The sequence below is a fragment of the Diplotaxodon limnothrissa genome, linkage group LG2 (genome assembly GCF_057381915.1).
Source record: "Diplotaxodon limnothrissa isolate DT_005_m linkage group LG2, D_limnothrissa_male_GT1.1, whole genome shotgun sequence".
In the NCBI taxonomy this organism is placed as follows: domain Eukaryota; kingdom Metazoa; phylum Chordata; class Actinopteri; order Cichliformes; family Cichlidae; genus Diplotaxodon; species Diplotaxodon limnothrissa.
Genome location: NC_140597.1, coordinates 37,576,576 through 37,591,216, shown reverse-complemented (window position 1 = coordinate 37,591,216; position 14,641 = coordinate 37,576,576). Strand labels below are relative to the sequence as shown.

Below are 14,641 nucleotides of genomic sequence, written 5' to 3'. Positions count from 1 at the left end.
CTTAAAAAAATATTGAAATGAGCTATTTTCAGTTGCTTCCTTGTGGCAAGTAGTCACCACAACATGCAGAACATGCCAAATCAAACAACGTTTGATTTGGCATGTTTTGCAACACACCCTTAAAGGGTATTTACACTTATTTGATTTACTGGAACTGAACCAGCATCACTTTCGTGTTAACCATTACAGCATCGCAATAAAGAAAGAGAAACTAGAACGAATTATGTGTTATTTCTATCATCTTTATTTTCTATTACTGCGACTCTGATAAAGATCAGACCACAATTTCTTAGTAACCAATTCAGAAATCTTTGGAGAAACTCACCTTTTCATAAAGCAGCATTTAGTGATGCAGTTTGTCACCTCAGGGTACAGGATGTGAACATATTTACATATAGAGCAAAGGCGTGTCAGTGTGCGCAGACGTTAGACCTGTTATTCTGCCTCTCTTTATTGCATGAACCTTGCCATATCTACATGACAGGTCAAATAACATTCAAATATCCACTTAGAACTGATACTGTTTACAGCCCTGCAATAAGTGCCCCTTTAAAAGATCTAATAAAAAAAAAAAGTTAAAAAAAATATAAAGTTCTTTAATTTAACATATGCTCTATTTCAATCCATCCAGTGCTGCCATCTAACTACCAACACTTTCCAGTTGCTCCAACAGGTTTTTCCATCTATCTCCAGTAGAGCGTACCTGGAAAACTTAAAAGGAAACATTCGGATCAGATGCCCATATCACCACAAATGACTGCTTTTGACATGTGGGAGCAGCACCTCTACTCTGAGCTCCTCATATCCCCAATGCTGAGCGCAGCAACCCTACAAAGTAAACTCACTTTGGTTGCTTGCATTCAGGTCACCAAGGAGTTTGCATGTCCCTGTGATCCAGGAGTTTGTGTTGTCAGGAGAGATAAACCCTGGTAAGCTTTCCCAGAGCAAACTAAGAGAAAACCAGAGTAAGAGCAATAAAAGAAATTGCCAGTTTAGCCAGACCTGCCAGGATTTGTGAGGCGTAGCAAGATAAAACCCAGAAGAAATAACATGGATCTGTTGTCCCGGGGGGCCCACGAAGTGTGGTTGCAGGCACTGAGGTCAGGAGCAATCAGGACTGTCAGGGGCCTGAGTGTGTTGATTCCCATTCCCACAAATCTTTGCTGGCCCATACAACACAACAAATCAAATTAAGTTTCTCTAATAATTATTTTTTATTTTGCTTTTATTATACAAAAGTCACCTTATCCATTCACCTTGACTCCCATGTGATTTTAAAAGAAATGTGTTTTAACACTAAGATAGCCTTTAATTTGTTTATTTACAATGTCTTCATATGTTGAGATAACCAAGTATAACATTGCCAAAAAAGAAGAAGAAAAAAAAGTGTAGTAAACTTATGGCTGGACTGCACAATAATCGATTCAATACTGATTATTGGTGCTCCAATACATTCTTCAAATCAGAAAGATGATTCTTAAAAAAAAAAAGAAAAAAAGAAGAGGTTCACTTGTAAAGAGTTAAATAATTAAACTCTCATTACTTCATACCTTTAAGACCAAAAAGAAGACATACATAACCATACAATGGTAACTAAGCTATGGAGAGGACACATTTTTGATATGTTACCTGTCTTGGTTGCCTTCAAAGGATGAAACTTCTATTCAATCACACAGTAAAGGAATGGGCTGCTGATTGTGCCAAGTGCAAAAGGTACAAATTTACAGAAAAAGGTTAATCCTACCCAGGATCCAGTTTTATAAACAGCTTTAGAAAAACATCTCCCCAAAGTTACGTGTGCCGTCACAGAAGCACCACAGTTAAAATACCACGTAAAGCTTGAAGAACTGAAGCTCTAATCGTTGTCCGAATCTTTAGGGGGATAAAACGTTAACCAATCGTGAAAGTCGTGCCCGTAAGGACGAAGTCTGTAAACTCCAAACATCATAACGTGCATCTGATTTGGGGACATCCCGCCGTAAGTGACCGCCATGTCAGGGCAACAGCCCTCCACTACATCAGTGGGATTGTCCTGCATGCTCTGTTTTATCATGTTGACCACATTCTGCTTGTTGAACAGGCCCTTGCCATGTCTATCTTCGCCATTTTCCGCAAACACACCGGCATATTTCAGGCACAAGGCCAGCTGCTTGTCTTCACCCATCTTCCACAGTGTGTGGGTTCTTTCAGGACATTGGCCTTCATCTTTGAACATGGTCATCAGCCTTTTCAGAGCTTCATAGCTTAGTACAATCCCGCTGCTATACTCCACATACTCGAGCTCTCCTGACTTGACAGCATTTCCCAGGTAGAAAGGTTCATTGGGATCCTTTGCGAGAATGAGATATTTCAGATTCTCAATGATGGCGAACGTGGTGGGTTGGGCCACAAAGAACCAGCGCAGGTCCCCAGCATTCTCATACGCATGTATGAGAGCTTTGCGCAACCTTGCCCAGTCATCTTTTTCATTCAGGTCTACCGCTTCAAGTGCCTTGGAGCCCTCTGAGGTGTAAAACACAGCATTGTCACAGTGTTTGCTCCAAGTGTCCAAAACGGTGGCCCAGTACACAAGAGTCTTGGGCTGTACCATGATGATGCAGTAGACCCGCACTTGATTCTTCAACTCCTCCACTCGACTGTCAGAGAGGCGTTTCAGCTCGTCTTTAGAGGGAGCATAAATATGGTGATGATGATGATCTTCTGTCGACGACTCAGAGCTGAAATTAAAGCTGCCCAGGAACGACAGCACCAAGCAGAAGACGCCTCCCAATAGCATCCCCTTCATGAATGAGCACCCATCAGACAACATGATGGCAGACACTGGAGGAGTAAGAAAATTCATTACTAGGGCAAAGACAAGCGTTTAAATATTATCCTGAAACCTAAGGGCTGTTATACAAATGTTTTTAACCATTTTTTTAAAGGAAGGTTTAAAGCATAAAGCAGACTCTTTAAAAAAAATCAAATGCACAAACCTACTGCTTTAAATATTAATTGTGCTTGTTTGAGTAGTCACTGCCAAAGACCCATTTGAACCAGGAAATAGGCTGTAGATTGTGTTTAATTTTTAGCTGTAGTAATGAGGATTTCTCCACTTTTGGGATAAATATTATATCTATCTTAGTCATCTGTGATGCTAACTAGGTTTTTAATTGTTCAGCAGACAAAACAAGTGAGCTGAACAGCTTTCATTTTATTAAATTGAGCTTCATCTGGATAATAATAAAACTTCTGATGCCTTTTTGGTGCTTGTAGAAAAACCATACTGAATGTGGCACAAATTGTGGGGAAAGCAAACCTATCTAAATGAGTATAAATCTGAAAATATACTCATAACTGTAAAAAAAATGCCACATAGGGATCACTTCGGACTCAACCTTTATGACTATCCTATTGAATTAAATCGACAGTTTTGTTCTTCTCCTCTTTGTGTCTGTTTGAATACACGCAGTATGGTATAACGTTACAGGTTATTCAAAGGAATGGGAGTGGGGTTCCTGGCCATTCAATCATATCTCTGCCTCAAAATTGTGTACTGTTGCTTAGGGCTGGGCCATATTATACCGTTCACGGTAATACCGGTATAATGTTAGGCAACGATAGGAAAATGAAATATCGCGATAGAATGGGAGTAAAACGCGCATGCGCAGTGCCTTTGTTTTCATACGCACATGGCCGATTGTTGAGTGAAACAGATGAACCAGAATTGGTTTGTAAAAATGGTGCAACTTCCGTGATGTGGAACTGGTTTGGTGTTTGTCCGTCAGATACACGACAAAGCACATTTTTTTTGCAGAACATGCAAGCGGCCGTTGTTATTGTCGTATTTGTCGGACTAAGATGCTCTTAAATCTGGGAGTAATCTGGGTCCTAAACTCCGAATTCTTCAGGTCAAACAACACTGCAGCGTCACTTAGAGTTAAAAACTGTCTAAATTCTTTCATCTTTAATAAAACGATCAGCATTGCTGCTTTACCAGGTGTAACTATAAAGTTTAACTTCCAGGCATCCATGAAAGCAAAAGTTATTACATTTAACGGAGTTAGAAGTTAGCAGGAAGCTAGCGGAAGTTAGCTCGCTAGTTTCGCTAGTTACCTAAGCATGATATTGCATGTTCTGACTGAGAGATTTCTGAAAAAAATCAAACGTACAGCTCTGCTATCACTTCCAACATAAATGAAGACAGGAAACTAAACAGCAGTGACGTTTGTAGGGTTACTGAAGTTGGGCTAGCTGGTATATAATGATGTGCTACGTGATCGCTAGCGACACAGCTATATTAGCATAACATAAACAGTGAAGCTGGAGGACGAACACTAACACTTTTCCACTTATAAAAGTTAACGTGAAGGTTCTTCATGGTTAGAGACAAATGCAATCGCATGGCAGGATGCTGTACACGGACCAAACTTCAGTCAGGAGAACAACTGAGATAATCCATCCACAATACGAGGTTAGTCATTAATATACTGCAACAACATGGGAATAGAGCAGCTGCCAGAGAATTCAACATTAATGAAACAATGGTACAGAAGTGGAGGAAGCAAGAAGAATGAGTTTAATAAAGTTTGATTTATCTGACTGCTTTGTTTCGCTTAATGTGCCTTATAATCCCGTGCACCTTACGGTCCGAAAAATGCATACTGCACACTGCAGTTTAATGTTGCAAAGCACCTATTTTTAACTTCAGTGGATATTATACATGGTTGTGCTCAGGATATGTCAGCCCATTTCTACTGGAAATGCCTTTTGGTTAAACTTTCAGCAAGGAATTTGCATTTGCACTGTTACATTTTTATAAAGCTTTAATGTACATAAAAACCAGCTTCTTGTTTAAGTGAAAATAAATGGAAGGTTGTCTTTTTGCACTAGTAATGTTGTGGAGTTGTATTTTGTCTCGCATCAATTATATCGTCGGTTATATCATTATCGCAAATTTTCAAATATATATCGTGATAAATATTTTTGGCCATATCGCCCTGCTCTACTGTTGCTCACTCCTGCCACTTTATCTCATGTGCAATATCCCATCGTATGGAGGAAAGACCTAAACAACTCTATCAAGGCTTGTCAAACACATTGTTTGACGCAATCAGCTTGCACTTCTAGTTTGACGTGTCTTCACTACATAGAGACTCTCAGCTTTACATTAGGTTATTTATAAATTAATAATAAAAATGATTTAAAACAAACAAACATCATATTTGTTTAGAAATACTTCGAGACAAACGACAAACACCCAACAGGCTAGCAGTGTTGTTGTCAAACTGCGCAAAATCATTCTAAATCGCTGATTCAACGTCGATAACTTTATAACAGCACTGGGAACCAACTGTTAGCTGTTAGCTCCCTGCCTTCTCAGTCTTACACTACGAGGCTCACTCGGGGGTCTTTCTAGCACCACCAGGACAACAAGCAGAAGGAATTTACTGTACCTAGAAGCGTTACTACTGTCGTGCTTCCTGTTGTTCTCCTGTTTGTCCAGTCTTTATTCAGCCAGCTGTCCTGTTTGGAATGACTACAAACGTCACCCAGCAGTAGAGCCAACTGTTCTTCTTCTACGACCTCAATAAAGCAGACTAGACGCTACAGCTGCGTGACACTGCCACCTACTCGTTGTTCACTACGCGTGTCACACTCGTCTTCTTCTTTGGTGGCTTATAACCCATATAAGGGTGTATTACGGCAACCCACATGGCGGCAATTTTGCACTTAATTTCAAAACCCAGTAGCAGACGTGGGCAGATTAAATACTGACAGTATCAATACCAATGACTGATGTTGAGAATAGCACAAAAAAGGAAGCTGATGACAATGACATACAGTATAAAAAGTTGGGGTTATTTTAGTATTTATTTACTGGGTCTAAAGAGCTGCATGCTTGTAGCACGAGGCAGTCTCTGCAAACTTAGTCTACAATGCTAAGAAAATTCAATAGAGAGAGGAGGCATGCAACTACAGCGACATGGTGTTTCTTTAAGAAGCTTCAAAAGTGTTTTAATCAGCAGAACACAAAGACAGTATTAAGGAAAATGAAGACATATGATCGAGAAAGGCCCTACACCAGACAGAAGATTAGGGACGTGACTAGTTTCAAGAACTCCTGTTAGTGTTTGTAAGGACAGCACTGGCGTTGAACATCACATCCACAGCTGCAGGATCCAAACTGCAGAATGTGCGACGGTGATGCTGAGACCACACCTTGCAGCAATCTGTTGACAATGTAAGTACAGTGTACTGGAATAAAAGTCAGGAAGATGGTTGAGAAGAAAAGGGCTAAGGTTCAGTGGGACTTCTGAGTGAAGGTTTCATTTGGCCTTTTGAATCCCAGAGAATAAATAAGATAGCTTCCAGGTGTGCTGGCTGGAACAAGTGGCAGAAGCAACCCCCCTATCCAAACCTGCGAAGAGGTGCAGAAAAGGAAGAGAAGGAGCAACATGACACTGGTGAACTTTGCACCAGTGTCCTTTTGCTTTTGTTAAAGACTAACATAGGTGTCCTCTTTGCTTCCTTTTATTCCATAGTTCCTTCTGCTCAAGTCTTCTTTAATATTGCTTATGACGCACATTGACATGAGACAAACGAACACTGGAGGAGAAACATATAAAACAGAAGCTTGACATTAAAAACAACTGGATAAACTCTGGGGGAACTGAACACACAAGAAATGAACTTAAAGTAGAAACTGAAGCTAAATAAACACCAAATATTTAAGACCTCTAGAATGATAAATTATATAGACTTCATGAGTAGTTAAAGTATAGAGGAACTAGAAATGAGGTAGGTGTTGTCACTTGCTGCACTCTTCCCCCCAAGGGGACACCACAGTGGACAATGCACATATTTAAACTGGAAAATAATTTATGCAACCCTCCTATTTATCCAGTTTTGGCACCTTCACTAAGAGTGTGTCTGCTTGTGTTTCCTCCCAGGTGCAAACCAGGGCCTTTTTGTACTCGAATGTGATAACCACTCAGCTGTGGAATCACCAGATAGAAAACCAAACAATAAAACTAAAACTCAGCTTACTGTAACCATGAAATCATGAACCAAAACACAGAAGTTAAAAGTCCCTAAACAGGTACCAAATTAAGAAAATGCATTTAAAGTTGCTCCTGTTCAGCTGTTGACCAGCTATAAGCACTCAGATGCCTCTCATAAAACATTTTATATCCTCTCTCTGGGACACATCTTCAGTGATACTCCTTGGATCATGCGGTGTTCCGGGTCTTTTGACATCAGACACCATGGTCCTGGTCAGCCAACCAAAGCCCTGAGTTGTGTCCTAGTGGCTTTCTCTGTGGCTTCACAGACACCTTCTGGGCTTTCCTGTAATTCACGGTTGTTTAAGGACTTAGAGTGACCATCCTGCAAAACCTCTGCAGCCAACCCTCTATCGGCTCACTCAAACTCTTCCAGCCTGCTATTTCTTCATCAGCTCTGGGTACTTTGCATATTTCTTATTGTTTGCGTCTTCCAACCTTCTTCCCAGATCACAATAAGCTCCTGCATTATCGGGGTTTTATTGTCTTGGAGGTGATGATCATGCCTGGGTGGAGTAATGTCATGACAGTGTCTTGTGGAGATTTCATCATGATCAAAACTTCTGAGTTTTTCACGTTAGACTAGGCTATATTTGACTGTTTCCAGTCAAATAAAGATGTAAAACAGTGATCTAAATTCCACATTATGGGAATTAACAGATAACTGATGTATTCGTTTTTACAGCACTTATCTTTTATTTTTTCTTTACCTTTTTTTAAAATAATTTGATTTATTTGTGCATTTGAAACTGAGCTTTTGACCTTAAACCTGAATCTTTGCTGTGTCTTTGCTTCTTTCCATTCATTGCTCAGCTGTCAGATGCATCAAATGTTGTTTTCAGCTGTAATTTCAGAGGCATGAAGACAATAAATCACCTGAGGCCATGCGCACTCATCTCAGCATGAGGAATCTTTCAGTTTGACAAAAGCCACCAGGCTCCTCAAACAACAGAAAACTCTAAATGTGCCACTCTTGTTGAGTTTGCCTTTGATTTACAAACTCAAATATATTGTATTGTAAATTTAAACTTATAAGTAGTAAATAATTTATTTATAATTTATTTATTTATAATAATAAATAATAAATAAATAAATTCTTTAATAATTTATTTAATTTATTTATAATTTAAAGTTTGATTTAATATGGATGATGCAGTTTAACCTTGTTCTAATGCAGACATCCGTTCATTTTATTCAGAGGTGCAGGGGAGGCTAGAGCCTATCCCAGCTGTCACAGGGCAAAAAGTGGTTCACAGCCTGAACAGGTGGCCAGTGCATTGCCAACCTAGCACAAAGAGACAATCATTCCTGCCAATAGAGAGTCACATATTAATCTAACTCTATTTCCTTGGACTGCAAGGAATCAGGAGAACCCAGAGAGAACCCATGCATGCTCCACAGCCAACCAGTGGATCTGAAAGACCTTCTCACTGTGAGGTGACAGTGCTAACCCCTGCATCGCCATCTTAACATAGGCTGTGACATCCAATATGTACAAGTATTAGTTTACATACGGCAGATGCAAAACTATAACTTAAATTAAATTCCCCCAAATCATTTTGCTGATCTGAGTTGCCTTTAGTCAGGGTTCACTGTGAAAGACGTGCTGCCTGTGATCAATTTCATTTCCCCTGCTTGTGTTCCTCATAGATGACAAGTTGTTTGTTTGTTTTTTCTTCATCATAAAAACAGGAATGAAATCTTTATTACACAAACCTGAAACTACAAAGTATTATTGACTCAGGTAAGTGCTGCTCTGCAGAAACGGGTCCAGGTTTTCAGAGCGAGAGAAAGACATTAAAAAAAATCGAGTGGTGGAGAGCCAGCAGGCAGGTGAATCAAACTGTTCTCCTTCAAGCAGGAGGACTGCTTTAAAAAAAATATTGGAAAAAAATGTTAATTTTTTTTATGTGTGTCCATTAGAATGATTACTGTCCTTTTTTCTCCCCAAAATAACTTCTAGTGATTGCCAACAATGCATATTTAATTTTTTCTAATGATAATTTCCAACATTTTGGCATGTTGCATTTTATAACGCATGCATACAGAAGGGAGCAGCATTGTATTATAATTTATATCCAGCACTTACAATGTCACTTCCTAACATGAGCTGCACCTCATATTCACACAGAAATGGGAGAAAACTGAGTTCAAATACTTTGGAAGAACTTGAATTTGAAGAACCCGCAGTTTTGAAACATCTACATTTTCATTATCGGTCTAGATATAGACCGGTAATGAAAAGTATGTTCTTTTGTACACACAAAAATATTCAGATCACAGTAAGATAGTCTGTTTAAAGAAGAATTTTATGTGATAAGATACACTTCATTTATCCCAGATTTGATACATATCTTTTGCTACAGTACAAAAACCCCCAAAGCCAAATTGCTTAAATAAATTAATAATAATAATAATAATAATAATAATGCATACATTTTAAAGTTTATACTTCACAATAAGCTGGACTTAGTTTTCTTTATAAGTGACTTTTATTTTGAAAGGGTAGCAGTGCACATTGAAGCCTACAGAGATTAGAAATACTCATTTGGAAATTAAAACTGAAACAGCTGGTCTGATGTCTGTACAGGGATGACAAAAACAATAACACATGTATAACTTGTATTATGGTTTATAAGTCAAGTATTTTGTATATTGTATTGTATAAGTATTATTTATAAGTATTGACCTCAGTCATAACTGATGTCCTCACAAAGTGACTCAGAAACCTTCAGTGACACACTTCCACCAGCCCAGTGATCTCAGACATGAGCAATGACACGTTCAGGCAGCCCATCACGTAGAAAGGGTGCCATCACGGCGTCTCTGGACAGCCTCTGATTATTGTCGGAGAGTAAACATTTGTTTGGCTGCTCTGTACAAGCGCAGATAGGCTTCAGATGAATTGACAGGGTCCCCTAAATTGTGTCTATGACGCCTGATCCATCGCGTCAAGACCATTAAGAAGGAGGCTGGGTGAGATGATAGTGCATCGATCAGGTCGTGATGGATGGTGCCCTGTGAATATATAAGTGAAGTTCTCGGTCGAGTAAAGGGAGATGAGTCCAGATCTGGTCATCAACACAGAGACACCATGCTTTCTGCAGCTCTGTTTTACCTTGTAGCTGTGATTTGTTCAGCAACATGGACACACGCTCTCCCCCTTTACCCTGAGTCCAACCTGGAGCCACAGACAGGTAAGACACTTTTAAAACTGTTTTCTTCTTTTCAGGTTATATTTCTCCTACTGATTTCTTCGTGCCATTTTTAAATCTCTTGACCTGATCTCTTGTCACCCAACACTTGGACAGTCACATTGTAACTTATCAATGAGATGTGTGATAAAAAAAAAAAAACGGAAAAATGAATGAGAAATATGTTTCATCTGAACAGATTTCATTCAGAAACTAGTTTCAGAAGTGGAGGACGGCACCAATGCTGCAGAAGGCGAACAGAGAGATGTGAATAATATTTATCCCCTACTGGTGCATCACAATGGAGGGAGGGACTCATGGAATAAAGGTTAGAAAAAAAACATAAATTTGCACGTAAACAGGAAAAAAAATCATCAAATTTTGTGGTGAAAACAGATTGTACAACTCTAAATTTTATAACTCGTTTCAGGGGTGAAAGATTCAGCACAGCAGGATAAGTTTGCAAACATGGTGAGTTTGATCATCTGCACATTTGTACACTAATAAGACATAGACAGAGAAGTCTTTCACAAAAACAAGTGAAAGATGCAGAAATGTTGAAACAATGAGAAGCTCAAAGTATCATAAAATAAAAAGAGTATTCTGAATGTGTGGGTAAAGGCGAGTTTATGCCAGTGAAAACAGTGTCCCTGTGAACGCAGGGTCTGCATCTAAATCATCATTTTGCTTATTTTTAGGTCGAGGAGCTGAAAGAAGTTGTACTGAAATTGGCTGCCGCTGAGAAGCTTCGGTCACAGGGTTTCCTCAGATCAGAGCAGAGCCTCCCGAAAACGAACAAAAGAGGTGCGTGACTCACATGCCACACCTGCTCGGCCACCGAAACGCAACGATCGAGTGAAAAAGGATGTTTAATTTCTGGGATGGAGTTTTTAACACAAGCTAAGATTAATTATTTACACTGTAAACAATGACAGATGTATAAGCTTTAAGCATTTAACACCTTTTATAACACATGTAGCATAGCTTTTGCATGATATAAAGACATTTTTTATTAAGGTGAAACAGTACAGGTAGAAAGGTTAAAACATTTCACTAATAGATATTGCCATGAAACTCCTCCAGTGGATTACACGCATTAGGAATATTAATATTATTTCTACTGCTACTACTATGGTGTTTAATAGAAGGCAAAGGCAAAAAGATAAAGCTATAAATCTCCAAAACTTTATGTCTTCCTTCATATTTGCTAAAGCCGTTCAGTGGGTTGATTGTTACCAGGCTGATTTTATATTTGACTATATCTAGACTTTCCACTAATCTAGATGATTTGTTCAACCTCAGCTGACTGCAGGTTTCACCAGCCTTATAGACAGTACACTATGGTCATAAAAGACCGTAGCGTCTCCTGCCTCTATAGTGATGATTCTTACTTTCTCAGTGTGTCAGTCAGTGTTTGAAATTCTCTGTGAAAAGTGCTCGTGATCATTAATCAGTTTAAGCCACAACAGTTTGCAAATCATCAATGAGAAAATGAATGTAAAGCTGCTGATTTTGCTTATTTTACAACTTTACTGTTTATAAAGTGAGTGAAACCAGCAGTCAGCTGAGACTGAAGATGTGGGTTGTATGAGTTGAATTTGCAATGAAAATTCTGCTGCCAGGTAAACAAATGATCTTTCTAACATACGCAAGTTATACTTTCTCTATCTACATTTGGACTCACTTGCATAATTTCTTCAGAACCAAAATCCAAATATTGGATAAAGCGATAAAGTGATTCTGGAAATCCCATGTTATAAAATAATCTATAAGTAAGACCCAGAATGATATCTGAACATCCCCTGTATATAATCATTCAGGATATATGCATGGAAATTAAAATGGAGAGTTTTGTCGTGATGAGTGCTGCTGAAGAGAAGATTTCTACCTGAAACAATGAAAAAGAAATCTCATCTTGACATTGACTTGAATTGGCTTTATTGTAAACATCCATACATATTCACTAAAAACCACCAGGAAAAAAAATGTCTAAAAGATATCACAGTGAACCTTCTAAAGCCAAATACCAACATACAGCTTTCTGAAATGTTATATTTAAATATGCAATAACTATGATGCTACATAGTTTAAATACAGTGCACCAGTAGACAGAGGTGGGACCAAGTCATTGTTTTGCAAGTCTCAAGTAAGTCTCAAGTCTTTATCCTCAAGTCTCAAGTCAAGTCTCAAGTAATGTCAGGCAAGTCAGAGTCGAGTCTCAAGTCACTGGTGTAAAAGTCCGAGTCAAGTCACAAGTCTGAAACTTTGAATTTCAAGTCCTTTCGAGTCTTTAAAAAAAAAAAAAACAACGAAAAAATAATGTTGCAGTTATGCTAAATGTAAATGTTAGACCATGTAATTTTAAAATCTGTGTTTTTCTCAACACATGACAAAATAGTGAACTTAGAAAATATACACAAATTGTGAAATTGCACCTCTTTAAAATGCAGCTCAATTAAACCTAGCTCCAAGAATAATTTTCACCGACAGTTCTGAGATAAGCTGCATGTTATTCTTGGATGCGGTTGTAGGACCAGCTTTAAAATCGCATGACAAAAATATCATACATATTAAAAAAAACTGCATCACCAACGTAGCCTGGACAACATTTGCTAGTTAGATGAAGTCAGCTATCTCATCTTAGCATATTTATATGCATATTTATAATTATACGGTTCTTGGAGTGAGTGCATACACTCATGAAGTTTAGTAACTTCCGGTCACTGCAACAAGCCCAGGTACAGTTTACCGCCGGATGGGTGCAGGACCTTGAAATGCACCGTGTAGAACGAAAGACCATCGTACGTATCATAAGTTTACCAGTCTCACAAATCGTCTTCATAAATACACATTCGTTAACCGTTTATTAATAGGACCTTTGAGCTCAATGGTAATTAATTAGCAGTGGAAATAATTTCTGGTAGCATCACAGAAATGTAGCAGTGACAATAATACTGTATGCTGTAATCGTACTGGGCAATTAGTGATACAAAACACCTGTTTTATCCTGTGAATAAAAGTATATGTTTTTGTCAATGTACCATAATAACAGAGGCGAAACGCAATATTGTGTCAGGACAATTCACTATTTATGCACAATAAATAAAGGAGCATAGCGCGACAATTTCTGTTCAGCGCCAGACTTGCTTGTAACCTATATCACCAATTATGTTAAGAAAAATGACGCATTAACTACAACAGAAGACTTGCCTTTGTGTAAATGCTTGGAGCAGACTAACCTGTGAGCTGGAGGGTTCTGGGACGTTATATTTGGTCTTTGAATGGCTGCAATCCAGTCGCGTCTTTGTTACTTCGGAAACATGGCTCGAACAATTTCTCTTCAACGAGGTAATCCGATAACAACCGATCTCTTTACCCGTCGGCTTCCCGTGGCTGTCATGCGACCGGCTATTGCAGTTAATAATACAACAGCTTCTTGACATTTTTGTGTTTCTTTTTATCGCTGTATAACTGATTTTAATTGAAAGCCTGCGTGCGCTAGTACCGCTTGCCACGAGTTCCCAGAATCCTTTGCGGTTCTACCCGTGAATGACGTCACATTTTCAATCTCTATATAATATGCATGTTAAATTTTGTATTTGGGGTAAAATATCAAGTCTTTTCAAGTAAACCGGTTCAAGTCCAATTCAAGTCCCAAGTCATTGGTGTAAAAGTCCAAGTCAAGTCACAAGTCTTAGAACATTTTTTCAAGTCAAGTCTAAAGTCATAAAATTAATGACTCGAGTCTGACTCGAGTCCAAGTCATGTGACTCGAGTCCACACCTCTGCCAGTAGATAACATGCAAATTTCAAACTTTAACATTATCAGATATTTTGTTTGCATGCTATCTCTTCGCTGCTGTATCACTGGAAATGTCCCTGATGTGAAATATCATCTTAACTTATTACTGAAATAGTAACTGAGTAAAACAACAAACAAATAAAGGTCCCCTTGCATTAAACAAAACAGTGTTCAGTATTTGTATTGTATCTGTAACCTCCCTGTGAATATTTAAGATAATATTTTATCCTGTAAACATGTGCACTACACTACAGAGGAGTAAGTAGAGTATATATAAGATATTAATGCAATTACAAAGCTCAGATATGTTCAGTTAGTCTAGAAAAACAAGAAAAACACCTTGAAGGGAAAAAACTGACAAATAAAAGATGCGAGTAACATCTTTTTTTCTCTCTTTGATGTCCCCGACAGCATGTTTCTGGAAATACTGTGTGACCAACTAGAGCTCAGAGACAGCAAGTACGATGTGGTTTCAGCACGGCCTGGTTTGAAGCGCTCTCCCTCTTCATCACCAGTTTTGTTTCCCACCACGTGGTATATTCATCGTCTGCACCGGATCAACAGAAGATATATTTTTGAAGCTGTAAAAGGTTTTTTTTGTG

The 14,641-nt window shown here is 38.6% G+C and overlaps 2 protein-coding genes across 2 annotated transcripts; one reads left to right on the top strand and one right to left on the bottom strand.

Moving 5' to 3' along the window:
• Positions 1–1,608: 1,608 nt before the first annotated feature.
• On the bottom strand, positions 1,609–5,531 carry c1galt1c1 (C1GALT1-specific chaperone 1). Its single transcript, XM_085373183.1, has 2 exons — positions 5,436–5,531; positions 1,609–2,820 (listed from the first exon to the last, which is right to left on the bottom strand). Exon 2 carries the CDS (start codon positions 2,807–2,809, stop codon positions 1,856–1,858), a length of 954 nt encoding a protein of 317 aa, XP_085229309.1. The 5' UTR covers positions 2,810–2,820; positions 5,436–5,531; the 3' UTR covers positions 1,609–1,855.
• A 4,534-nt stretch (positions 5,532–10,065) lies between these two features.
• Positions 10,066–14,482, top strand: urp1 (urotensin-related peptide 1). The gene is made up of 5 exons (XM_085373172.1): positions 10,066–10,240; positions 10,437–10,565; positions 10,668–10,708; positions 10,936–11,041; positions 14,451–14,482. Exons 1-5 carry the CDS (start codon positions 10,138–10,140, stop codon positions 14,480–14,482), a joined length of 411 nt encoding a protein of 136 aa, XP_085229298.1. The 5' UTR covers positions 10,066–10,137.
• Positions 14,483–14,641: the final 159 nt, after the last annotated feature.

Coding starts and splice junctions, on each gene's coding strand:
- c1galt1c1 (XM_085373183.1), bottom strand. CDS start 2,809: ATGTTGTCTGATGGGTGCTCATTCATGAAGGGGATGCTATTGGGAGGC.
- urp1 (XM_085373172.1), top strand. CDS start 10,138: ATGCTTTCTGCAGCTCTGTTTTACCTTGTAGCTGTGATTTGTTCAGCA. Junction 10,241..10,436: donor CAACCTGGAGCCACAGACAG/GTAAGACACTTT, acceptor TCATCTGAACAG/ATTTCATTCAGAAACTAGTT. Junction 10,566..10,667: donor GAGGGACTCATGGAATAAAG/GTTAGAAAAAAA, acceptor AACTCGTTTCAG/GGGTGAAAGATTCAGCACAG.